Consider the following 27,036-nt stretch of genomic DNA (forward strand, 5'->3'; position numbering starts at 1 on the left):
TTCAACCGCCACAGGCCTGTAATGTACGATTATGTCGGCCGTCACCAACCCCGAGCATCGGCGTTTCCGTAAATGATCAGTCTGAATTTCGGTAAGTATGTTAAAAGTCTAACAGTTTATAACATTTTCTTGTTCTTTAGTGTCGTAATGCGTTGTCTTCGCAATATTAAAGCCGGTGCAACACAGGCCAAGCCGAACGTTATGTCATTCTGTTGCTCAAGCGTTTAAATATGGTATTAATATATTTCAATCATAACGACCTCGTTATGTTAGGTAAATATTAACTTGCATGTCGCTTTAAGGTTCCAAGACAAGAAATTGACCTTTTTAAACGAACTATTCTCTAGTGGTCAATAAGCTCAGAACCCCTGTAAATTATATATTTTAGGAAAGTCTAGATATAGGGGAACATTTTTGTTACCATAGGGTCACCATTGTTCACATAACTATCACGTGACAGGTAATTTGCATAACCTTTCAAAAATTCGTTTTCCCAATGTTTTGTTTCAATGCTTTGATGTGGCTGAAATTTGTGTGAGTGCAAGCTGTCCTAGGGATCTTTCAAAGTGTGTCTCAGAATTGTTTTATACCTTCTTAAACAATTTTTATGCTAGAAAAAATTCCAGGGCGGTGAATTTAACACTAGTTAATTTCTTTAAAATTGTGCGAGAAAAAAACTAAGCAAGATATAAAAAATCTGAGACACACTTTGGAAGAGGGCTGTGACAGCTTGCATTCCAGAAAGTTTGAGTCAGATATTTTTAAGTATTTAGACAAAACATAGGGAAAACCAATTTTTGAAAGGTTATGCAAACTACCTGTCACGTGATAGTTATGTAAACAATGGTAACACTGTGGTTATCAAAATGTTCCCCTATATCTAGGCTTTCAGAAAATGTATAATATAACGGGGTTCTGAGCTTATTAATCATCAGAAAACTGTTAGATTAAAAAGGTCAATTTCTTGTCTTGGAACCTACAACAATGTCAACCTTTGCTGTCTACGTCAATTCTAAAGTCCATGCAGGTAACTATTGAATTGCATTTATCCAACAAACTCATTAATTCATACAGCCACCTTAGCTTTGTTCCATTTTTCTACTCTAAGTAACATTCAATGACATCATGAAATATTTAGATCTTTGTCACCGCAAGGTATGGGTTGGCTTTTGAGATAACCTATGACATAACAATGATAATGTTATTACGAAGCATATGGCGCTGGCAATATGGACCGGATCGCAAGCGCTTTAAGCACAAAGTTCATGCCTTTTGATAAAAAGTTATAAATTAACCACTCTCCCCTTGGTACTCACGAAATATACATAGCGTAGCGGTTATTGACAGGATTGAACAATGCACCTCAAGGGTCTTGTTTTCAGCTTCTTATACTGCAGCAGCTCAAAGTTCACCAATATTCTCCAAGTACCTGTTTTCAAGAACAACCTGATCCGGTATGATCATCTTCCAATGTCGGTGGTTTACCTTGAAAGTGTCGAATTTGACTTTGTCGTGAGTGAGTTTTCAATTTGTATGCCTTCCTCTCCAGTCTTCGCTTTGATAACTACTCGCTGGTGAATTACGTTAAACCAATTTTAGGCAAATAAATACCTTACGACAGAGTAGACTGTAGGAGATCGTATTACGGAAGATAAATATTCTATTTTAATGTGTTTGAAAAATTATTTCTCGTTAGATATCGCTAGGCAACAGAGATGCAGGTAGCAGAGGCTGGAGGGTTTAATTTTGTCGGAATAGAGATCTCACGAGCGTGAGAGCATTTTCTGTTGGATGGCAAAAAGATGTCCAATTTGAGTTCTCGGCGGATGGACAGATTGTGATTGATCGGATAGATCATCAAATCATAAAATCCATGTCAGGCCAAATAAAATATTCTATACTATTTCCCGTTACCTGATTTACGTTATTGTACGCATTGACCATTTCTGCTTTTATTTTGTCGCAGTAAAATATCAAAGTAAAAATAATATAGAAATAACGAGCGACGCCTTTGTCGGACCGTTAAGGTTTATTTATAGGCAAGGGCGAGAAGAAAGCCAAAAATTAACAGGCGAGACTTGCCGAGCCTGTTAATTTTGGCTTACCTCTCGATCGAGCCCATAAATAAAAGTCAATGATCAGGGCGGAGTCTGTTATTTTCATTATATCGCCATCGAACTCAAGAAAACCGTCAAAATTTGAAAGGCAACGGGGCCTAGAACTTGGGCAATACGCGACGCACTGTCATGCGCGCTGTAAAAATTTGCAAATCGTGAATCTTCTTGGAAAAAAGTGTCTTAACTTTTACCACAAATGCTTCATTTTGTTTTGTGATTGATTATGATCTTTGTACAAATCACAATTTACGTTTTAACTGTAAAGTTACGATGTTAATATTATTATTTATATTCACGGGCATATAAACGAAGCATTACTGTGTATTTAACACGATTGGAACTATTTTGGGATAATTGGATTAGAGTAATTATTAGGAAAATGTAACGAAATCGAAATTTTTACAGCCGAAATTTTACAAAATGATAGAATAGTGTAAAATTTGAAATATTGTTCTCATCTAAAAAAACAACGAAAACACAATGATTATTGCATACCTCTTTCATCGGATTCATTTTCATGAAAACATGTTGATTTTTGTGTAAATGTACCGAAGAAACGAGACAAAATGCTTAAAATTTCTCTAATTGACGACTTTTGAGTCAGGGCACTTTTGAAATGCCCCTGACTTTTTCGTGAATTTCAGGCTTCATAAACATGAAATTGAGTCAGGGCACATTTTAAAAGACCCTGACTAACTTAACGGTAAATCAATCATAAACTTCAGTTTGGTCGAGGAAAAGTGACAAACTGAGATTAGTACTAATATTTCAGTAATGAAGAAACCATAGACAAGCTCACACATTTTCATTCAAATATAAATATTGTTCCTATGTTTTGAACAATATTGCATTAGATACTATCATGCGCTGATTCCTACCCATAACATTTCAACAGCATCATAAATTTTGAATAAAATTGTAAAGATGATAAGGAAATATAGGGTAATATTAAACAAATTTCTAAAATTCTTGATAAATTGCGCCTATCCAATTATCCCAAATTAGTTCCAATCGTGTTATTTGTAGTCAGTCGCGTGGTTCAGCTCGACCATTTAAAATGCGACGGACAGAGCATGGTTATATAATTAAGGTTAACTATCGACCTACAGTATTTTTCGGAGCCGTTTTAAGGTAGTGTGCGCCTCGAAAATGAAAGACTTAAAATTATTGCTAAAATTTCCCTCAAAGAATCTTTCAACCATTCTCATTCAAAATCAAGAATAACATTTCGGGGTCACCGTAAAAAGTTTGGTACAAAAGAAACAAATTACCCACGATTTACCTATATTTAATATTCAGAATGGCCACCATTTCTGTGTTAACTCTGTAGCGAAAAATATAATGTTCGAAAAACTGAGACGAAGAAAATTTTTCTAAAGCGTAGCTTGAAAATGAGCCGTCACAAGTGGTGTATTGGAAAAGATTTGTAAAAGTTTGAGAGTTAGACTACATGTCCCCGAGGTGCATTCTACCCTAAGTTGCCTTTGTCTTTTTAAATTTCGGTTTCAGCACCTATTCGGGAATCGTTGTACTAGTATTGACACACTTTATGTTTTAAGTGTATTTAACCTTGATACAAGTCTTATCGGTGTTTTGGTTTACTAGACTATTTACCTTCTGCTGCCAGTCATCGCATGTGTAATCATCGCATAACAACGTAATATACATCGCTAGTCGCCATGATAAAGAGCAGAGCACAAGACATCAGCCGACGGAGATGGTTTGTACTTGCAAGCTGTTTCTACATTCAGTTCATTTGTGCAGGCATCATGAGTGCAAATGGTCTCTTTATGGTGGAATTTCTAAAAACTTTTGATGAGAGTACTGCAACATTGTCGTGGATTTTCACCATACAATACCTCACCGGGGCTATAATAAGTAAGTTTTTTTCTTATTATTTGGCTTCCGGAAAGAACAAAACATTTTGTTGGTACAGTCGATCTCCCGTGTATATAAGTTTCATATCATCCCACGAACGTGAATTCGAATCTAAGGTAGATGTTCACTAGAGTGTGTGAAACTTCATGTATGGACGCAGTCATGTCTAAAAAGCAGCATGGCTGACACAAACGCTGATAGACACTGATAGACACGCACGTTAATACGGAAATATGCTATGTAAGCAACCTTCTGAAATACAAGTCATCGTTGATGACACAGATCCCACTTGTTAATGGGTACTTTAATTACAAGTCCTCAGAGAGGATAGAGTCCTCTTCATTAATTAGGTCTGTGATAAAAATACTGGCTACAGATGGCGCTCAATCGCCAAGAATGAGTTCCATGGTAGTGAAAACATGAAACCAATGTAGGCCGCCCTCCTAATTACAAAAGGTCATTGAATGAGTCAATTTATTTAGTAATTAATTACAGACATTTTTGCATACTATCCTAACACTGACAGATTATCACCGGTACCATATTTCATAAACTATGAGATCAACATCTGTACCAAGTTTCATCAAATTTGACGCAGTATTTGTGGATATATCACTCTAATTAGGAAAGTTTATTACATAAGCAATTACAAATTAATTAACATGACACTAATAAATGTCTTTTTCACTGTTAAAGCAATGTGAGCTTAACATCTGTACCAAGTTTCATGAAATTTGATGCAGTATTTCTTGATATATCAGCCTAATTACGAAACTTAAGTAATTGACGTGATACTGCTACATACCGTGAAACAAATTGATGTGCATATGTATGAAATAGGTCAATGACCTTGTACCAACTTTGAATGATACTGGTTGAAATATGTCTGAGATATGGCTCTGTACATGAAAAAATCGTCGCCACGCAGCCATATTTTATCTTACCGTCTAAAAAGCAACATGCATATGTATGACATAAGCCAATGTCCATGTACCAACTTTGACAAAAAATCGGTTGAACATTGCCAGAGTTATGGCTCTCGACATGAAAAATATCATAACAAAATAGCCGCCATGCAGCCATATTCAATCTTATCGTAAAACTAATCAACGTGCATATGCATGACATAGATCAATGTCCTTGTACCAACTTTGAATAAAATCGGTTGAGATATGCCTGAGTTATGGCTCCGTACATGAAAAAATCGTAACAAAATGGCCGCACGTTGGCCATATTGGATCATATCACAAAACAAATCAACGTGCGTATGTATGACATAGATCAATGTCCTTGTACCAAGTTTGAATAAAATCGGTTGAGACATGCCTGAGTTATGGCTAAGGACATGAAAAAATTGTAACAAAATGGCCGCCATGCAGCCATATTGGATCATGTCGTGAAACAAATTTACGTGTATATGTTTGACATAGATCAATGTCCTTGTACCAACTTTCAATAAAATCGGTTAAAACATGCTGTACATGACAAAATTGTAAGAAAATAGCCGCACGGCGGCCATATTGGATTGTATCACAAAACAAATTGACGTGCATATGCATGACATAGGAAGTAATCCTTGTACAAAGTTTGAATGAAATCGCTCATGGCATCTCTGAGATATCTGCGTGAACGGACGGACGGACGGACGCACGCACGCACGCACGGACATGACCAAATCTATAAGTCCCCCCGGACGGTGTGCGTGGGGACTAAAAACTATACGACATGGCCATTTAGTCTAAATAAATTCGACACAATTTGTTTTACGTCATGGTGAAACCAATTAGCAACATCAGTTGGAATAGGAAAGTGATAGTCCTGTTTGTTTGATCGCAGTGCCAACATGTGACGCTCGGCGTTTAGGCCAAAAAAGTTAATTGCTCTGTTTCGATAAAATGTTTTTCAAAAATAGGGTAGGTAGGTCGGCAGGAATTTTTCTTCCAAAATATTTATTTTTAAATATGCATTTTTCAGGGCTTCAGGGCGGTCAAACACTGGACATAACATTCCAGAACCAGATGTGAACTGAATGTGCTCACGTGGTTTACAAAAGCTTCATTATATACAGTGGTACGCTTCACAGAACAACCAGATATCTGTCAGATCATTAGAAAGTTGTTAAAACCTGCTACATATAATGATATAACATATCTGATTGTTCTGTGAAGCGTACTACTATTAACGAACCTGTTGTAAAACACGTCAGCACATTCAGTTCACATCTGGTTCTTTCGTTTTTTAGCTCACGTGTGTAAACACGTGGGCTATTGTCATAGCGATGTCTGTCTGTCTGTCCGTGTGTGTGTGTGTGTGTGTGTGTCTGTCTGTTTACACGATAACTCAAAAACGCCTGAACGGATTCAAGTCAGATTTGGTACACAGGTACCATATGCTACTTGCAAGAACTGATTAGATTTTGGTTAGTGTGGCTTGCATATTAATGAAGTTATGCAATATCGTTTTTTTTCCCTTACAATGGTTTCCCTATGGAGACGGTAATTACAGTGTAGACATATTTATAGAAATACTGCACAAAATTTCATGAAACTCGTCACAGATGACAATCTAAGAAAATTATGATGATACTGTGAGTGTCATGTCAATTATCTTCTCATTTGCATATTTAATGAACTTTTGTTATTAGTGAGATAACTCTGAATTTCCTGCGTTAAACTTGATGATACTTGCAACAAATATTGATCTGATATATATCTAATTATACTTAGAAGCATTAGGAATAGACATCAAATCAGATCCAATAATCGTTATCATTCAAGGTAAACTATGAAATTTACCAGGTCCAAGGAACATATAAATGATGACAAATTTAAAGGCAATGGGGCCATCTTGAACCACGAAATAGTGGTGGTACCAGGTGTCCGGAATGGGTAAGCGTACCCTGCCAGAAGTGTCAAGTTAATAAATAGCTCATTTGCATATTTTATGAAGGTCTGTAATTAGTCATATAACTCTGTTATAACTTCACCAAATGTGATGAAATCAGCTGCAGATACTATTTCGACTGATATCTAACTGTAGTGTAAAGCATTTAGTAGTGTGAAATTAATTAAGGGTTTATTTGCATATTTAATGAACTTTGTAATTATGTATATAACTTTGAAATTACGGCACCCAAGTCAGTGAAATTAAGTACAGATATTGATTTGATAAATATCTAATTGTACTGAGAAGCATTTGGCAGTGTCCAGTTAACAAATTAGTAATTTGCATATTTTATGAAGTTTTGTAATTACTGATATAACTCCAAAATAACTGCAACAAATGTGATGAAATCTGCTGCAGAGACTGATCCGACAGATATCTAATTATAGTGTAGAGCATTTAGTTGTGTGAAGTTAATTAAGGGTTCATTTGCATATTTAATGAACTTTGTAATTAGTGATATTACTCCAAAATTACAGAGTTAAATTTCATGAAACTTGCTACAGATGTTGATCTGATAAATATCCAATTGTACTGAGAAGCATTGAGCAGTGTCAAGTTAATAATTAGCTCATTTGCATATTTCATGAAGTCTTATAATTAGTCATATAACTCCGAAATAACTGCATCAAATGTGATGAAAACTGCTGCACATACTGATACGACAGATATCTAACTGTGTTGTAAAGCATTTAGTAGTGTAAAGTTAATTAAGGGTTCATTTGCATATTTAATAAACTTTGTAATTAGATATATAACTCTAAAATTTCGGCACCAAACTTTTGTGAAACGTGCTACAGATATTGATTTGATAAATATTTGATTGTGCTATGAATCATTGAACAGTGTCAAGTTAATTTAGGGTTTATTTGCATATTTAATGAACTTTGTAATAAGTGACATTACTGTAAAATTACAGCATTAAATTAAATAAAACGTGCTACAAATGTTGATCTGATGGATATCTAATTGTCCCATAAAGCATTGAGCAGTGTCAAGTTAATTAACAGCTCATTTGCATATTAAATAAAGTTTTGTAATAAGGGATTAAACTCTGAGAGTACTGTGCGAAGTTGAAAAAACCTGCTACATATAGTGCTAACATCTTATTGTTCTGTGAAGCGTACTACTATTGATGAACCTGTTCTAAAACACGTGAGCATATTCAGTTCATATCTGGTTACTTCCGTGTTTATGTCGCTCTAAAATGTTTAGAGTCGGCAGGTAAAAAATAGGGTAGGTTGTTGCGTTATCGGAACAGCACAATTTTTTTTGTTCGGCCTTATATCGTCATCACTGTCACGTGCTCGCTACCACTTTAACACATAGTTGATGTTTTGTGCAATTTCAAAATTATGCTTTTAGAATTTAGAACTGATACTGGGAATGAAAAATAACATACCTGTTGACATAATATCACAGTATTTAGGCACGAAAAATATGCGCGTTCTTTAAAGCCCTTCGAATGTCTGTATTGCAACATCGAAGGTGAAAAGTAGCGGCCACTTTGTTTAGCTACTGTGCAAGTGTGGTGCAGGAACAAAGTGAGGGTGGGGAAGACAGCAACGCTGATTATGTTTAATGTGCATGGTAAAATATTTACGCAGGCATTTTACGGTGAATGTCACATTTGTTTATGATAACTAAACATTATATATATCATAGCCCAAACATTGGACTCTGTGACTGAGGGTAGGTGACCATCATCAGGAGAGCAAATTGTCTCCTGCCTCGAGGGTACATAGTCCTTTATTTTATTTCATGCCTGTCTTACATAGTTTGACTCTAATCTTTTCGGTTTATTTGCAAATGATAACCATATACTTTATTCGTATACGAAAATCTGTTAAAAATTAAACTATTTTCATCATTGAACGACGCATTGATATATGTAAATCGCTGTTATGCGGTTCATTAATATATTTTTGCGTGATTTACTTAAAACTGGATATCTCATGTAAAACATTTAATTTGATCATCTTCAAATCAGAAAGTTCTTGAGTTATAATAATTCTGGTTCACTTTCAGCCAAATACTGACTATGCAGCCCGCAACGTCATCAACGCGTTAGGCCTACCATCAAATGCAGTGGAGCGAGCTACTTTCGACATGTGAAGCATGTAATAAATTTAGAGGTTATTGCTCAATATCGCCTGTTCCAGCATGAGTGTCATTTGCTGCGTCAGACACAAGACAAAGTCGAGTGTCTACGTCTGACGCTGCAACAAATGGCACGATCGTTGATACGACGCAAGGAACTGGCGATAATGGGTAATAACTGATTTATCATATACCCATGCCAAAATTTTACAAATAATAGGAAAAAGCTTTTTGAGGCTGTACTTTTATTCCATCTTGAGCATAAATATGTAATTTTTGTTTTTACAGGCTTCATTCGAAAATTGTACGAGCTGTGTTTTCGCTGAAGTTAACATCATGCGCGAAAAATCCTTCACATCTCGATGAACACCGTAAGAAAAGATACGGGTACTCAAAAATAGTTTCACGGGAAGAACTTTTTATGGTGCAATATATTACTACGACGATTACCGATCAAAAAATTTCCACTGCTTTTAATGTCAGTCGATCGCGATTGATTGTCGTACAGAGTTGTGAGAAGCGGCCATTTTGTTTTGTTTACACCGAGAGTTGTCATGTCGACAGGTGTCGTGCGCGCAACGACAGTGACATGTCACGCCACGCTCCCACTACCTCGGCCCTCACTAATTCGGAGAAAGGAGCGTGCCGTGCTGTGGGTAGAATGGTTGCTAGAGTTAGTCTAAAACATTCAAGAACTCTAAAACTCTTATTGAATAATAACGGGATAACATTACAAGATTCAACATATTATTCCCATATTTAGCTTTCTGAAATGTCCTTGTTTCTTAAACTAAAGCCCTTCTCAATTCTTTTATGTCGTGTAGGCAACAACTCATCGTATGCGAAGAGCGACGGCCATTTTCTTTGTTTACTCTGTTATTCTCAAATAATGTAGTTCGGAAACACTCCAAAACTGATGACGTTTATCGTGCATATCTCGACGTTTACCGTCTGATATTTTATGGTAAACGTCATCAGGACCGATATAGGCATGGGTATACGATAAATAAGTATTGTACCTTAGCTTTGATAGAGTGATTCTACAAATCTTCCTGTTTTGTTCTCACACAGCACCGGTGGTTGGGTATCTTACATCCATATATGGGACACGCAAGGTAGTTGCAGTAGGAGCGATCATTATGATGTTCGCATCGGCAGCTTTACCATTTATTGACAGCCTTGTGCTTCTTTTCCTAACGTTTTCGATTTTATTCGGTGAGTAATTTGAAGTAGTCTGTGTGTGAGCAGCTATTTCTCTTTTGCTTTGTCTTGTTTCATCAGCTACAGTCCACAGACGGACGAGGACGAAAGCTCTTTCGTCTTGCTTCCGAAAGATTAACCCGTAATATAAGAACGACAGAAGCTAGTTTATAATAATAATCCTATTGTTAGCGCCATTTTATTTGTTCCTACATGAGAGCTGGGTTATTATTTTCTATTTACCACCAAACAAACGAGGACAAATGTTTTTTCGTCTTGAATCCAAAAGATGATCAGTAATGTAGGAATGAGACGATAATGCAAAACAAGATAATGTTAGTGTTAGGCAATTTTCTATTTGTTCCCGAGACTTTGTAAATCATTTATTCACCTTAAATGATACTAATTATTGGCCCTCTTTTGATCTCTAATTCTACATAGACTAGTTTCAAATGAGATGGTTGATTTCATAAAGAAGCATTAAGGTTTTGACGAAGGCAGTTTGCACCTCGGAAGTGAAAGACTTCATCGTTTGCTCAAAATTTTCTAACTGAAAATCTCAACCATTCTCTTACCAAATCACGATAAAAATAAGGGGTCGCCGTGCAAATTTACAAACAAGACTTACAGATACAAATTACCCAACATTTAACAATAATTTAACTTTAAAATGGCTGCTATCCCTGTGTTAACTCCTTCGGAAAAAATAAATTTCGGATTTTAGAAAAACTAAGAAGGTGAAAATGTTTCTTTCTCCGAGAGATTTAAAACGAGCCTCCACAAGTGGTAGATCAGAAACGATTTATAGAAAATCGACCGTCCAAATATCTGTCCCCGAGGTGCGTTCCACCTTAAATGAATTGTTGGTAGGTAATACTGATATTAATTTTTTTTGCCATTTTCATGTGGCCCCCTTAATGCTTCGAGCCATTATTGCTGCAATAGTATACATCACTTTCTCTGCTCTCCGAAGATGTATCGTATGGGAGGGATATGTCTTCTTGGACGGGAAAGTTCACATAAAAAGGGTGAAGCGATAACTTGCAACGCCGCATTGCGAGAAAGATTGCATTCGCAGAATGTTCTCTTAAGGTAGTAGGCTGTGGGTTAAAGGGTATCTACGTGAATCCGTCCACAGGATAGTAAACCTGTTTTTTTTTCAGAAGCCTTGAGATCCCTAGAATACGAAATGGAATTTTAATAGAAAAAATATAGTGATGAAATAGCTATTACGGTCATGTTTTGAAGGGTACTGCAAAATCACGATTTTCCGACCCACGTGCATTTTCGTCAAATCCGTCTTCTTGTAAGTCATCTGCTGAGCTTATTTTTGAACATAACCTCACTTGTTTGGTATCATTAGAAAGGCAATTTATTCTCTTTAAGATGAAATAATGATATAGTGTAACATGCAATATCTCCTACAGTTTTCATGAAAATATGACCAAAACTTACTCCATACCCCAAAGTTTAACATCGCAAATTACAATTAATCTCACATTCTATTAATTTTTAAGCTAGACATAATAAAAATTGCAATGCTTTATGAAATATGTTTCATTTGATACAAGGACATATTAGAATCAGGAAATAGACTTTTAACAGAAAAAAATATTAATTTTTTTGGCATCCATAGTGGTAACAGTCATATTCTGAGGGGTACCGCATAATCACAGTAATGCAGACTCATATGAATTTTTGTTACATCTGTCTTATTGTAAGTCATCTGGTGAGCTTATTTTATTACATAACCTAGGTTGTGTGGTATCATTGAAAAGGTAATTTATCAGTTTTAGAATTTACATATTGAATATGCAATAACTTGTATAGTTTTTGCGGAATATGACCAAAATGTACCCCATACCCCATATTTTATATAAAAATACTGTTATAGCTAACGTCAAAATCTACCAATTTCTTAGCTAGACATAATGAAAAGGGCAATGTTTTGTATAAAATCTTATTTTATTTGCTAAAGGAACATGTGAAAAATATGAAATAGACTTTTAATTGAAAAATTTTGGGATTGTATAGCTTTAACAGTCATATTTTGAAGGGTACTAACAGTCATATTTTGAAGGGTACAGCAAAGTCACAGTGTTGCCGACCTGCATGCATGTTTGTTAGATCTATCTTCTTTCATCTGCTGAGCTTGTTTTTAACATAACCTGGCTTGTTAGGTATCTTTAGAAAGGTTATTTACTAGTCTTGGAAATGACATATTGTAATATGCAATATCTTGTATAATTTTCATGAAATCTCAAATCTCAAACTCTACGATGTTTTGCAATTTATCAACTGCCATGAAGTGGTAGCGTCGGCCCTTACTTCTACATGTACAGACACTGACACTGGTGTAAATTTACAGCAGGACTTCTTTATTACAGTCTGTGGCTCAGGTCCAGCTCTAGCTCATTCTACCTTCCAAAGCCTAAGTTGGGTCATTTATACCTTTCACTAATGCTTACCCATGCTAATGTTCGTCTGATTGGTTAATTACTGTCACATGACTTGTCACATGATTTCTAAATGTTTAGTACCGTTTAAGTGATATGAAAATGTTTATGAGAAAACTGTCATTTGTAAAAGACAACGTAGAGTGCTGGAAGTCCATGGTAGTTAAGAGAAATATTACAACTCGTGCTGCGTAACAATGTTCACTGAGGAATGTTCATTTTTATGTCGCCTTTTACATTCTTGATGATATCACAAACACATATTGATGTCCATATCAGCCATATGAGTATCACGATATGATGTCATTGACAATTGATGTGTTAAAGTTATGTATATGTCGACCAAACCATATTAAAAAGTACAAATCACCACTAAAAGAAAGCAAAATCTGTGTCAATTACTTAATCAATTGTATTAAAACAAAAATGCTATATCACAGTAACAGCTAGCAAAAGGACTGGTGTAATTAATTGACTGTGTCATACATACGGAATAGTGCATCTGCATTTTGATTACAATTTCCACTTCTATGCTGTATGCTAAATGTATAGGGTTGTAGTAGAAGGGACCATCGCATCAGCCGACTGCTCGTGTTTTTCATTCTTTCTAACCATTGCAGTGGCTGATGATCAGTTTGTACAACAAATTCTCGGCCATACAGGTACACATGGAGTTTATTTATTGCCCACACTATAGCCAAACATTCTTTCTCAATAGTGGGGTAGGCTCTTTCTCTGGGAAGAAGTTTCCTACTGGTATACATGATAGGATATTCTCCTGAATCACTGCTTTGGCTGAGTACACAGCCGATCCCAAATTCACTTGCGTCAGTCTGAACCAGGAATTTGGCATTGAAGTTCGGACTGGCCAAAATTTGTTGCTGAATGAGTAATTCCTTGATAACTGTGAATGCTTTCTCACACTGAGAATTTCAAACAATTGAATTTGGTTGATCTTTTTGTGTCAAGTCCGTCAATGGACTTGCCAGGTCTGAAAAGGTAGGAATAAATTTCCTTTAGTAGTTAGTCAAGCCTAGAGATGAGCGTACATGTTTCTTGACCACAGGTCTCGATTTGATTTGAAGAGATTCACAAATACACCCCATGAGTCGTGACATGAAATTTGAGTCCTGGTCTGAAACGATTTCTTCAGGCAGCCCTAATGTGAGAAAAAAGAGATAAGTGCATTGGCTATTGTCTCATTATTCTGATTGCGCATAGGTATGGCCTCTGGGTAATGAGTTGAATAATCACAAATTACTAAGAGGAAGCAATTGCCTGCTTTAGACCTTGGTAAAGGGCAAAAGATATCTTTCCCTATTCGTTTGAAAGGGACATAAATGATAGGTAGGGGGTTAAGGGGTGCCCTTTCAGCTTGTAACTTGTGGGACGTCTTTTGACATTCTGAACAAGATCTACAGTATTTGGCAACATCTCGGAATATGCCAGGCCAGTAGAAATGTTGGAGAATTCGATCCTTTGTTTTAGAAATCCCTAAATGACCTGCAATTGGCACTTCATGGGCTCACTTGAGAATTTCAGAACTGCACGCTTGAGGAACAACAAGCTGCTCATACTTATGTGGATTTGTGGGGTTTTTGGAAGACCATTTTTGGTACAACAAACCATTACGAAAGAAAAAGGCTACCCTCTTTCCATCAACTAAACTCTCTGCCCGAGCCCGGTCTCTCACACCTGCAAGTGTGAGATCCTCAGATTGCAAACTCTTGGGGTTATCAGAACTTGATGGCAAATTCAACTGAATTTGAGATTTTACTTCTGCACTAGATTCAACATCCATTTGATAACTTTCACTTGGTATAACCTTTTCACTTTGATCCTCATATATTTAAGGAGAACTACTGACTACCATCGAACTTGGTTCAACTGATTTACTTTGTACCCTTACTCTAAATTTTCTTTCTCTTCCTGTTCCTGTTTTCTATCTAGCACACGTTGTTGATTACGTGTAACAACCAATACCTTCGAGAGAGTTTCAAGGAATTTAGATGAAGAATACTGGGTTTTAGTCAAATAGTGGCGCTCCCAAACATCACCAATTTCATTCCCAAGAAGTAAGTCACGCTCCAGTGTAGGATGCACAGCAACATCTACCCAACCTTTAAAGTACTCACATGTAACATACACATTTGCTACTGGTAACCTTCTATTTTGACCTTCAATACCGGATAACTCTATGTTTTTACCAGTGTATGCACCTGTTGGAACTATTCTTTTGTTTGCCACACTGTGTGAGCATCCGGTATCACGAAGGATCAGAATTCTCTCTCCATTTAAACTGCCAAAGGTCTCATATGGACTCTGAGACATGACTTCTCTAATACTGGGTGGACTTTGTGGCTTACACCAAAATATTCCTGTTGGCTTATTACGTGGTTCGCTACAGTGTGCAGCTATGTGACCAAATTTATTACAATTGAAGAACCTAATTTGCCAATTCCGATTTGCGTACAATTTGTGGTTATCAGCATGTAATGGAATACTTTTTTGCTGTGTGATTTCCTGTTGTGGTTTAAAAATAGATGCCCGTATATTCATAGATTTTTGGTCACCTCTTACAGCTATATACTGACCTCTACAGCTATATACTGGTCAGCAAGATCACCTATCTTGGCAATGGTTTCAGGCTCCTTCTCTCTAAGCCAAAGAGACATATCTTTTGGTATTGAATTGTACGCCTACTCTTTCAAAATCACTTGCTTTTAGTAACATCTGAAATTCTCCATCAACCTTTTTAGCTTCCATCCAGTGATCAAATAAATCTGTTGTTCTTGTTGCCCATTCTGTATATGTTTCCCCATCCCTACGATAAGAATTTCTGAACTTGCTTCTGTATGTTTGAGCATTCAATTTGTACCACTGAAAAATTGCTTCTTTCAATCTCTTATAATTAGTCGAATGCTCTCTTGGGAGGGAAACATAAGCCTCCCTTGCCTTCCCTGTTAATGCTGGAACCAGTCTAATGACCCATTCACTCTCATCCCATTTATTGGTCGTAGCAAGCCTTCAAACGTACGTAATTAAACATCAACATCATCGTTGTCTTGTAGAGAAACAAGTTTAATTTAATTGACACTATTTTGTTTGCTGTGACCTACCTGGGATGAGAGGCGGTTTTCAAATTCTAACCTTTGTTTGTCAAGTTGAGCCTTAAGCTCCAGTTTTTCTTTCTCGAGTTGAACTTCAAATCTTTGCCTTTTTCTTTCTCTTTCTGCTTCTCTGTCTTTTTCTCTAATTTCTAATTTCTTGATTTCTAAATGAAATAACTGCTCAGCGGTAAGCTGAACTGACATATCTGAGTGAACCTTATTAGACTGTGCTTGGTCAGTATTTTCTATTTCTACCTGTGACTGACCCCCAGCATTACTGCGAGTAAGAGGTTTGTGAGACATAATGCAACACTCTAATCTTAATTAATACACACCAATTAAATCAATGATCAAACTGTGATACTCACTTTGGTGCTTCTTCTCTTTTTCGTGGAATCTTCTCTGCAGCTCTATAATCTTCTCAACTTCTGTGGTTTAATTCTCTACGGCAATCTCCGGACAGCACAGGCTTCTCTGTTGCTCAGATCTTGAACTTCTTCAGCTTGGCTTGTCACTTCTAGTAATTACCATCAGCTGCTTTTGTTCAGCCTGGTAAAACTGTTCATACTGTTATGCAAGTCTGCAATTTCAGAGTTAATTGCAGCACATTTTTATCTCGTCTTATCAGTACTCTGGCAATAGATAAAATTCTGCAGCTTTCAGTTCTAACCACTTTAACTTCAGTGTTCTCAGACTCTGCTGCTGGTTACTTCTGGAAATCGTCTTCTCACCACTGCAACGTCACTGTGTTCTTGACTTCTCTGCTGCTGGCTACTTCTGGGAGTCGTCTTAACCACTGCAACTTCAATGTGCTCTTGACTTCTCTGCTGCCAACTTACTGGTCCTCAATGGTAAGGTGTTGTAATAACTTGAAGAACCCACCGCTGGTCACCATGTCATGAAGAGGTAGCATCGGCCCTTACTTCTACATGTACAGACACTGACACAGGTGTAACTTTACAGCAGAACTTGTCCATTACAGTCTGTGGCTCAGATCCAGCTCTAGCTCATTCTACCTTCCAAAGCCTAAGTTGGGTCATTTATACCCTTCACTAATGTTTACCCATGCTTATGTTCGTCTGATTGGTTAATTACTGTCACATGACTTGTCACATGATTTCTAAACGTACTGTCATTGGCTAGTGTATTAAGACTGATAGTATCTTCACAGCTTGGGTATGGATTATAACAGCTTGGGTATTGAATGTAGCAGCTTGGGTCTCTAGCAAACACATTTTGTAGCATGGTAAACATTGAATAAACTATCAGAAAGATTACATTGAAACTTAAGAATATTAAAGAAAGATCGCATTCAAATAAGGAATTATAAAATGATGAAAGAATGTTCTTGATAAAATACTAGTTGACAGCTTCATTACATCAACTTTTTTATACAAAAGGCAATGCTTGTAGGAAATCTGATTTTTTTGTTACAAAAGTATGTCACAATTATGAAAGATATTTTTAACAGGCATATGATACCATTTCGTAACCGTTTTGAGCATATTTGGAAGGGTACCTAGGTATCATGGAAAATTTGCTGAAACACATGCATTTGCCGTATCTGGGTTACCCTCCAAAAATGATCCTAATGGCTACTAAATCATATTATCTTCCCGTTAAAATTTTATTCCATATTTGTGGCATACTTTTGTAACAAATAAAGCAGATTTCATTCAAGCGTTGCCTTTTGTATTATGTGTAGCAAAAAAGTGATAGAATTTAAGATAAGTCGTAATTTGCGATTTGAACTTTTGGGGTATGGTGTAAAGTGTGATCCTATTTCATGAAAACTATAAAGGACATTGCATATTACAATGAGTCACTTTAAAGAGGAATAAATCGCTCTACTAATGATAACCCACAAGCCAGGTTATGTATAAGTTAGACAAAGTGGACGACTGACAAGAAGACTGGTTTAACATAAATGTTCGTGGGCCGCAAGATCGTTACTTTCCAGTACCCTTCAGAACATGACTGTAACAGCTATTACATCCCAATATTTTTTCTGTTAAAAGTCTATATCATATTTGTGACATGTTCTCGTAGCAAATGAAACAGATTTCAAACAAATCATTGCAATTTGTATAATGTCTAGGTGAAAAACTGGCAGAATTTGAGATTAAATGTAATTTGCCATGTAAAAACGGCTAATCGATTGCCTCTCTAATCTTGCCAAACAAGCCAGATTATGTTAAAAGAAAAGCTCAGCAGATGACTTTCAAGAAAAATAATTTTGCGTTACCCTTCAAAATATGGCTGTTACAGCTATACAATCCCTATATTGTTTCTGTTAAAAGTCTATTTTATATTTCTGGTATATTTCTGTAGCAAATAAAACAGATTTCATACAAAACATTGCCCTTTTATCATATCTAGCTAAAACATTCGCATAATTTGATCACATTAGCTACGACAGTACTTTCTATATAAATTTTGGGGCATAGGTCAGGTTTTGGTCATATTTCATAAAGAAGATACAAGATATTGCATGTAACAATATGTCATTTCAAAGACTAGTGAATTACCTTTCTAATAATACCTAACAAGCCCTGTTGTATTCAAAAACAAGCTCAGCAGATGACTTACAATCAGACATATTTAACAAAACGCATGGGAGTCAGCAATACTGTGATTTTGTAGTAAGTACCCTTACGAATATGACTGTTACAGCTATAACATCCCAATTTTTTTTGTTAAAAATCTATTTCATATTTCTGATATGTTTCTGTAAAGAATAAAACAGATTTCATACAAAACACTGCCCTTTCTTTATGTCTAGGTAAAAATTGGTAGAATTTGACGTTATCTATGACAGTATGTTTCGATATATACTTTTGGGTTTTGGGTAATTTTTGGTCATATTTCATAAAAACTGTACAAGATATTGCCTGTTACAATATGTCAATTTAAAGATTATAATATTAGCTTTATAATGATACCTAACAAACCATATTATATTCGAAAACAAACTCAGTAGACGACTTATAAGAAGACAGATTTAAAAAAAAAGTTTGCGAGTCGGCAATACTGTGACTTTGCGGTACCCTTCGAATTATGACTCTTGCAGCTATAGAATCCCAATATTTTTTCCGTTAAAAGTCTACTTCATACATGTTTCTGTAGCAAATAAAACATATTTCATACAAAATAGTGCCCTATTTTTTATGTTTAGGTAAAATATTTGGTAGAATTACACGTTAGCTGTAATAGTAATATTCAATAATATATATACTTTAGGGTATGGGTTAAGTTTTGGTACCATTTCATGATAACTGTACATGATATTGCCTCTTTCAATACGTCAATTTATAAATTGGTAAATTCCCTTTCGAATGATACCTAACAGGCTATGTTATATTCAAAACAAGCTCAGCAGACGACTTATAAGAAGACAGATATTACAAAAACGTTTGCCAGTCCGCAATACTGAGACTTTGCAGTACCCTTCGAAATGTGTCTGTTACAGCTAAAGAATCCCAGTAATTTTTCTGTCAAAAGTCTATTTTATATTTCTGACATGACTCATTACCAAATAAAACAGATTTTACACAAAACATTGCCCGATTTTTTATGTCTATGTAAAAATTGGTAGAATTTGACATTAGGTGTGATAGTAATTTTAACTTTTAAATAAGCTCAGCAGATGACTTAAAAGAAGATAGATTTGCCGAAAGTGCATGTGGGTCGAAAATTCGTGATATTACGGTACCCTTCAAAACATGACCAAAACAGCTATTGCGTCCCTATATTTTTTCTGTTGAAATTCCATTTCGTATTCTAGGGATCCCAAGGTTTACAGGTTTTTATCCTGTTAAGGGGGTGCACGTAGACCACCTCTAGCCTGCGGACTATAGAATGTGCCTCAGTGACAGATACTCAGGCTCTCAAAGTTTTATTGGCCTGCCACGTATGCAGGCTTATTTTAAAGCTTATGGAGTGAATACAATTTTCATGCGTGCGTGAGTGCTTCACGAACTCTACAACGTGTTGAAAGGTCTCAGTCAGAAAAATGTAACAACTTAGCCGGCTATTGAACCACTCTTTTTGGGAGTGGAGATTTAGCCGACTGGTTCTGTCTCAGGCCTCTCAGCTAGGCGACTGATGCCGTATGTTGTGGGTTCGAATCCGATTGAAAACTATCCGTATTTTCTATCCTGGGTCGGTAACACTGCTGGTGGACAGAATTGTCCCCGAGGTTATCGTTCGCCCAGTTAAAGCGATGAAATTCGTTTCTTCGCTTCGATAAAGTGTGTATGTGCGATGTATGATAGTGAGCATGCGTGCGTGAGTGCTTCACGAACTCTACAACGTGTTGAAAGGTCTCAGTCAGAAAAATGTAACAACTTAGCCGGCTACTGAACCACTCTTTTTGGGAGTGGAGATTTAGCCGACTGGTTCTGTCTCAGGCCTCTCAGCTAGGTGACTGATGCCGTATGTTGTGGGTTCGAATCCGATTGAAAACTATCCGTATTTTCTATCCTGGGTCGGTAACACTGCTGGTGGACAGAATTGTCCCCGAGGTTATCGTTCGCCCAGTTAAAGCGATGAAATTCGTTTCTTTGCTTCGATAAAGTGTGTATGTGCGATGTATGATAGTGAGCATGCGTGCGTGAGTGCTTCACGAACTCTACAACGTGTTGAAAGGTCTCAGTCAGAAAAATGTAACAACTTAGCCGGCTATTGAACCACTCTTTTTGGGAGTGGAGATTTAGTCGACTGGTTCTGTCTCAGGCCTCTCAGCTAGGCGACTGATGCCGTATGTTGTGGGTTCGAATCCGATTGAAAACTATCCGTATTTTCACCAGCTTAGTTTTGTGAAAATGGCGAATTTTTCCCCATAGTGATAACACAGGAATGGTGGCCATTTTGTATTTTAAATATCGGTAGACATTGGGTAAACTTTTCTAATACAAAAATTTGCATTTTGCATGGTTGATTTGGAATGGAATGTTTGAAAGTTTACTTTAGGAAACTGTGAGCAAAATTCTATAATAAGTCTTCGAATTAAAAATAAATCCTTGCGCATGTAACAAGTGATTATGTTATAGCTTTATCAATACCAGTGAATTTTGTGACGTCATTGCCTTTGATTATTACTGATTGTGTGCCTGATTATCAAGTATTGTCACCCAAGATGTTCCCTACATCTGCAGCCTGGCATTTCCGAACCTATAAAATAATAGAAATAATGTACCCCTTTCCGGCTATTAAGGGACTCAAGCAAACGTTGCTCTCCATAATGTACTCGTCTTCGCATCGTACATTATGTTGTCCAAATTGTCATTTCGTCGATCATGGAAATGGAGGGCGCAAATAATTGACCCAAATGTACATCTGTTGTACCTCTCGGTGAAGTTAAGCTTCATCGGCTGTAAAATCTAGTTTGTGACATAAGTACCTTATTTGTGAGACATAAATTCCGTTTCTACACTCAGACTCACCAATATACCAAGTTGGAAGTTCGTGTACTTAACTTATCCATACAGCTGAAACAGTCAGAATGTGCTCTACGTCGAGAGACGCAAATGAAAAAACTTCTAGTCTTCAGGTTTTGCGTTAACAATAACAGAAAATTGTTAACTATGTGGGCAAGACTTGTACATGGTATTTTGATTTTAACATACTTAAGGTAGTATGCAACTCGAAAATGAAAGACTTAAACTTTTGCTCAAAATTTCCTGAATGAAACATTCATACATATTCTTATCAAATCAAAGATAAAAATCGTGCAAACGTTTGTAAGACAAACACAAATTACCAAACAGTTATCGATATTCGAAATTCAAAGTGGCCGACATCACTGTGAAAAACTAAGACGGTGAAAACTTTTGTTTCTCCATACGATTTAAAATGTGCCCAACAAGTGGTAGACCAGAAAAGAAATGGAAAATTTTGAGTCCCCGAAGCGCATTCCACCTCAAGAGAGTATATTTGTTAGCTATTTTGTTATCCAGCCCTATCCCTATCAATCAAACCCATTTCTGTTTAATTTCTTCGAAGGAAGTGGTACTTCTTTGGTCTACATATCATCGATGCCTATTATAGCCGACTACTTCACAGATCGTTATGCATTAGCAAATGGAATTACATGGGTTGGAGGAGGTCTCGGAACCATGACCTTCCCGCCTCTTGTAGAAACACTCATTCAAGTTTATGGATGGCATGGGACGTTTTTAATACTTAGCGGGCTGTGTGCAAATAACTTTGTATGTGCAATGATCATGAAACCTGTTGCCAAGATGGCAAAGAAACAAGACAAGGAACCGCCCGAAATGCAGTCTGACACAGATGCTCTACAAGAGTATAAATCTGAATCCAAGGAGTCCATAAACAGTCATTCAAATCGTGTCCATGGTCCTGACGGATATACATCTGTACAAGAAACTGAAAAGTCAACTGATGATGTCATCGATGCTGAACATCAAGGTGACCGTCGAGCAAGGTCGAACAAAAAGACTAGAAGTAACATATTTTCCGTCATTTATCGTATGTGGGGGTTATATATCTTTCCTAAATATCCTCGCATAACACTGCTCGTTGCGTGTATGATAGGTTTCGGCGTTGCAATGGTGATGTACTTGATGTGGATAATTGTGAGGGCAGTCAACATCGGGATTCCGAGAATGCAGGCAGCGGCACTGATGACAGCTTTTGGAGTGTCTTCTGTTATTGGTCGGCTGTCTCATGGTTGGTTTGTTGACCTGAAACTGATTTCTCCAATGGCGTTGCTGGCATCGATGCTGATGTTGAACGCGATTAGTATACTGATCTACAACCTCGTCATGAGTTACGTCATCATGGTGATTGCTTGTGTTGGTATCGGTCTGTCTCACGGCGTGTGCTTACCCATGTTTATTGTTTGCACTAGAGAGATGGTACACTTGGAAGATCTCCCGGGCGCTATAGGGCTGATATTCTCAATGAACACAATCTTTGGAGGACTGGTACTAACATTCGCAGGTAAAACTGGATGTTTGTTTCCTGATAATTAAAAGGCACAATAGCAGCGAATGTGTAATAAACCTATCTCAAAATATCCTTAAAAGTTTCCTTTGAATAAGACCCCTTAAAGACTGAAAAAGTGTGTAACAACAGTCATAAGTGTCGAACGTGACATGTGATTTCAAATGTTTTAAACACCATTTTAGATTTCCCGCCATTTTCAAAAATTAATCATGCGTTAGAGTAAATAATGATTGATCAGGCATCGTTCATTATGCATTCAAGTAAATAGCATCATGCTTGTTTCTTTTTTGATCACGGTGCGTCTGTGCAGGCAGTATTGTATTTGTTGTACTGTTCCGTAGGGCGCCATTTTACGAGTGCGGGACTCGTTCATTATTTACACTTGTGGTAAGCTTGGTCAAAATCAGCAAGCAGTGTCATTCAGTTAGCACAATTACACGAATTAACTTTGATTTGGAAATAAAATCATGAAAATAACGCAGCTGATTCGCAACTATCGGGGCTTTAAGCAAACATGCACTTACTCTCATGTCAATACTAGAATTACATATCCTAAAATACTAGCATTCCATATCCCAACAACAAGTCTTGCCTGTGTAGAAAATGTCATGGCATGTTAACAAAACCGTGAATCCATTAATAATCTGATTGTCTTGGTAGAGACACAGCGCCTCCACAGGGAGGGACTGTGGTAGAGAGAACTTCACAGAGGAAACGATAGTCTCACAATCCGAACAAAATCTCTACTATATCATGCGTTTTGCATCTTCACAGGGAAGCTCTATGACGATACGGGTGATTCCAGGATGCCATTATTTGTAGCAGTAATGTTTTGCGGCAGTGCGGCTGTGATAGGTACCATGGCTGTATGTGTGAACCGTTACAGGTCAAGACGGCAGCTGGATACATCTGGAAGAGACGGGGAACATAGTGAATGAACACTCCAAGAGAATATACTAGTCCATTGTGGAATTTTTATCAATTTCCAACGGTGAAAGTCTATTTTGGTTTGTGAATTGATTGTCACCTTCACAGAGTGGAGGGAACGCATTTGTGTAGAATGAGTTGTAGATGCCCTACGAGATGTATTGAAACCCATTCAGCGAATCTATAGCGCACAATTATTCTAACAAATACATGTATTAAATTGAACCACATGTTCCAAATGCGATGCAACAATACACTGTTGATGAGATAATCCGAATTAAATAGGGCAGACATATTTACAAGACCAACCAAACATAATTAATAGTGACTTCATTTTACAGAAATTAAAGCCAAGTCAATATGACGGCTATTTAACCATGCAATGCTATGAACTTTGTCAGCGCCCAAATAATTGTCTTGTACGTGAAAATAACACCGTTAAAACATTCATTAACAAAACGGGAGGAAATATTCAGAAGATGGAGAGGCAATATTTAATACACACTCCGTACTTAAAGATGACGAAATCATTCTGTCACGTGTAAACTTTAAGAACGATTTTTTTCGTTAGCCTAGAACAAGAGGATTATGACATAACATCGTGCCAGAGGTCTTTCATGTGTCTTTTACGTTTTACTTTTGGCAAATAGAAACAGGTCAGTTTGAGTGTCTTCCATAGTTGCATAGATACATTTTTGTCATTAATTTAACGTTAAACAACCTTTTCCCGTGAAATCTTTATTTTTGATGTTGACCATAATTTGAGGTGCCCCCATTGTTAATGAAACATTATCGCAGCTCCCGAGCTATCGAAATAAAAACAGCAAAACTGTGTCACTATTTCTACATATACATCAACAGTTGCAATCATTATGATATTATGCAAACAAAACAGCGAAACTTTGTATGTATGTATGTATGTATGTATGCATGTATGTATGTATGTATGTATGTATGTATGTATGTATGTATGTATGTATGTATGTATGTATGTATGTATGTATGCATGCATGCATGCATGCATGTATGTATGTATGTATGTATGTATGTATGTATGTATGTATGTATGTATGAATGTATGTATGTATGTATGTATGTATGTATGTATTATGTATGTATGTATGTAAGCTTATGTATGTCTAAACCTTAGGGTAAGTAGCACATGGCAAATGTTCAGACACGTATTGTATAATTGACATGAGGTAGGACAGTAAAATCTTGTATTTATATCGTAACGAAATACTGTCATACAGATTGGCAACCTTGCGACTCTCGGTCACCACTGCGATTATGTTGGGAAGTATGTCACATTTTCTTCCTGGATGGTTACAGAATATCACCATTATCGTCACGTCACATTGGATATTATGACAGAACCCCATGGCCGGTGAGTGCGCGTGCACTCACCGGCCATGGGGTTCTGTTATTATTACATATGTTCTGTCTTTTATTTGCATCATTTATCGAGAGAATAAACAATTAGTCGTGCGTACTACTTGTCTGTCAAAGCTTCATGGCGACACTGCGGAGTTATATAACATTGACATCACTGTAATGTGGCATTGAATCAGCTTTCACTTTTCATTGGTCAACGCCGCCACACCCTCTATTTTGATTGGCTAAACTATTGTTTACTTGTTTATCAAGGATGACGTAAGAGGAACGTCGAAGGGCTCGAACTTCGAACTCTGCTTGCGATCGCTCACACGTATACACATACGTAGCAACATGCCAAAGTTTAGCCAAATTAAGAGAACTTTGAACATGGAAGCGAACGCTTTTGATTTTTTTACATGTTGAGCTCGAAATTCTTCTAAATGATCGATACAAATAACAGTTTGAAGAGTTTTACGGGAAATTTAAGAGTAAGATATACGGCAAATGTAACTTGTCGAACGATCAAATTTCAGTGTTTACCGTGGCACACAAGCGCTCACTGTTATCAGTAGCATGTAGGACACACAAGCACAGAATCAACTGCATGCAAAAGTGACATTCTATTGTTGTAAACAGGGAATGTCCGGTGAGAAAACTACTGGCAAAAACGACTCTGAAAATGTTAACTGTTTAATTGGCTCCGCTGCGCCCGCAGTTACTTGTGTTTCGATGTATGATGGCCGCCGTGATACGGCGGCCACCGTGCATTCATGGAGCTAGAAACGGACGTCGCCCGTTGTCAATGTTTTTGCTTCGCTGACAAACGAACTGCTCTTCCGGATACTAAAAATCATCCTCACACTATAACAAGTACATGCAATTTTCTTTGTCGTAGTTTTTAATCTGTAATGTCATGCATTTTACTATAACGAGCATCGAACAAAAGTGAAATGAAATCTTGTAGACGGCATTTTTTGTGTTTACAAACAAAAATAGTTCCGGGTCAAAGTTGGTAAATACTCATTAACATAAAGGTATGGCATACTGTTTTTGGTATTGCACTGCAGTTCAAATACCGGTAGTACGCGCGCGCTTCGATGCAAGTAAACTGTAAAACATATGTAATAATAAGGTTGATGTTGTCTTTCTATAGCAGGGAAAGTGAACGAGTTCAAATCAGTGTTAGGTACGTTACGACACAGCTATCATGAATCGAAGACAAGCAGAGACCAGAGTGACCCAATTTCATTTTGAGACGAAGAAAAGTGGCGCCTTTAACAGTTTAAACAAATAGCGTAGATGCATTTTGTTCCCGGTCAGTCCACAAACTTTTCCATTTCTCCTTTTAAAGACGGGTGAACGATTATAAAAGTAATAACCTTGATAAGGGCCTATGCTTCAGAACTGTTTGCTTTAGGACTTGTTTCTTCAGAATTTCAACTTGTTTCACATCACCCTGCACGATGTCTCAGTAATGATGCGTATAATGTTGACCAAGACGGTACTATTTTACGGCAAATATCTAGATATCCCGTGACGCCAAAAGTGTGAGCTTAAATAAGCTTTGGATTGTATTTTTGACCTCGCCATTCTACGCGATAGTTAATGACAAAATCGACAATCTCTACTACCTTCAAAATTAGGTAATACAGATAACCATGAAAAGAAATGTTTGGATCTTCCATTTACATCTTTAAAAACCAACAACTTATGGCTAAATTTAAATTTTAAAATGTTGATAGCTTGGACATAGAGAGTATTTTCATTATTTTTGTGATCACATTGTTCTTACTCATTTCCTGAACATGTTGTCTGAAAGCTCTCGTTCAAAAGGTCCCTAAAAATTTCGACACTGTGAGTCGAATGTTACTGAATTTTAAACACAATTATTGGTGAGCCAATTTTCCAACTTAAAAGTTATCTCTGAAACCACTACTCTAGCTTTCATCAATAGTTCTT

The 27,036-nt window shown here is 36.9% G+C and overlaps 1 protein-coding gene across 3 annotated transcripts; it reads left to right on the forward strand.

Moving 5' to 3' along the window:
• LOC139130922 (monocarboxylate transporter 12-like) lies at window positions 1–24,553 on the forward strand. 3 transcript variants are annotated; one of them, XM_070696734.1, is made up of 5 exons: window positions 1–91; window positions 3,723–3,995; window positions 10,110–10,253; window positions 21,808–22,767; window positions 23,548–24,553. In XM_070696734.1, exons 2-5 carry the CDS (start codon window positions 3,797–3,799, stop codon window positions 23,709–23,711), a joined length of 1,467 nt encoding a protein of 488 aa, XP_070552835.1. In that variant the 5' UTR covers window positions 1–91; window positions 3,723–3,796; the 3' UTR covers window positions 23,712–24,553. The 3 variants fall into 3 exon arrangements, with proteins under 3 accessions (XP_070552835.1, XP_070552837.1, XP_070552836.1); XM_070696736.1 differs by having other exon boundaries at window positions 3,723–3,837; window positions 23,548–24,541; XM_070696735.1 differs by lacking the exon at window positions 3,723–3,995 and having other exon boundaries at window positions 23,548–24,541.
• Window positions 24,554–27,036: the final 2,483 nt, after the last annotated feature.

The sequence above is a fragment of the Ptychodera flava genome, chromosome 4, assembly GCF_041260155.1.
Source record: "Ptychodera flava strain L36383 chromosome 4, AS_Pfla_20210202, whole genome shotgun sequence".
Lineage (NCBI taxonomy): Eukaryota > Metazoa > Hemichordata > Enteropneusta > Ptychoderidae > Ptychodera > Ptychodera flava.

Coding starts and splice junctions, on each gene's coding strand:
- LOC139130922 (XM_070696734.1), top strand. CDS start 3,797: ATGATAAAGAGCAGAGCACAAGACATCAGCCGACGGAGATGGTTTGTA. Junction 3,996..10,109: donor CCTCACCGGGGCTATAATAA/GTAAGTTTTTTT, acceptor GTTCTCACACAG/CACCGGTGGTTGGGTATCTT. Junction 10,254..21,807: donor AACGTTTTCGATTTTATTCG/GTGAGTAATTTG, acceptor ATTTCTTCGAAG/GAAGTGGTACTTCTTTGGTC.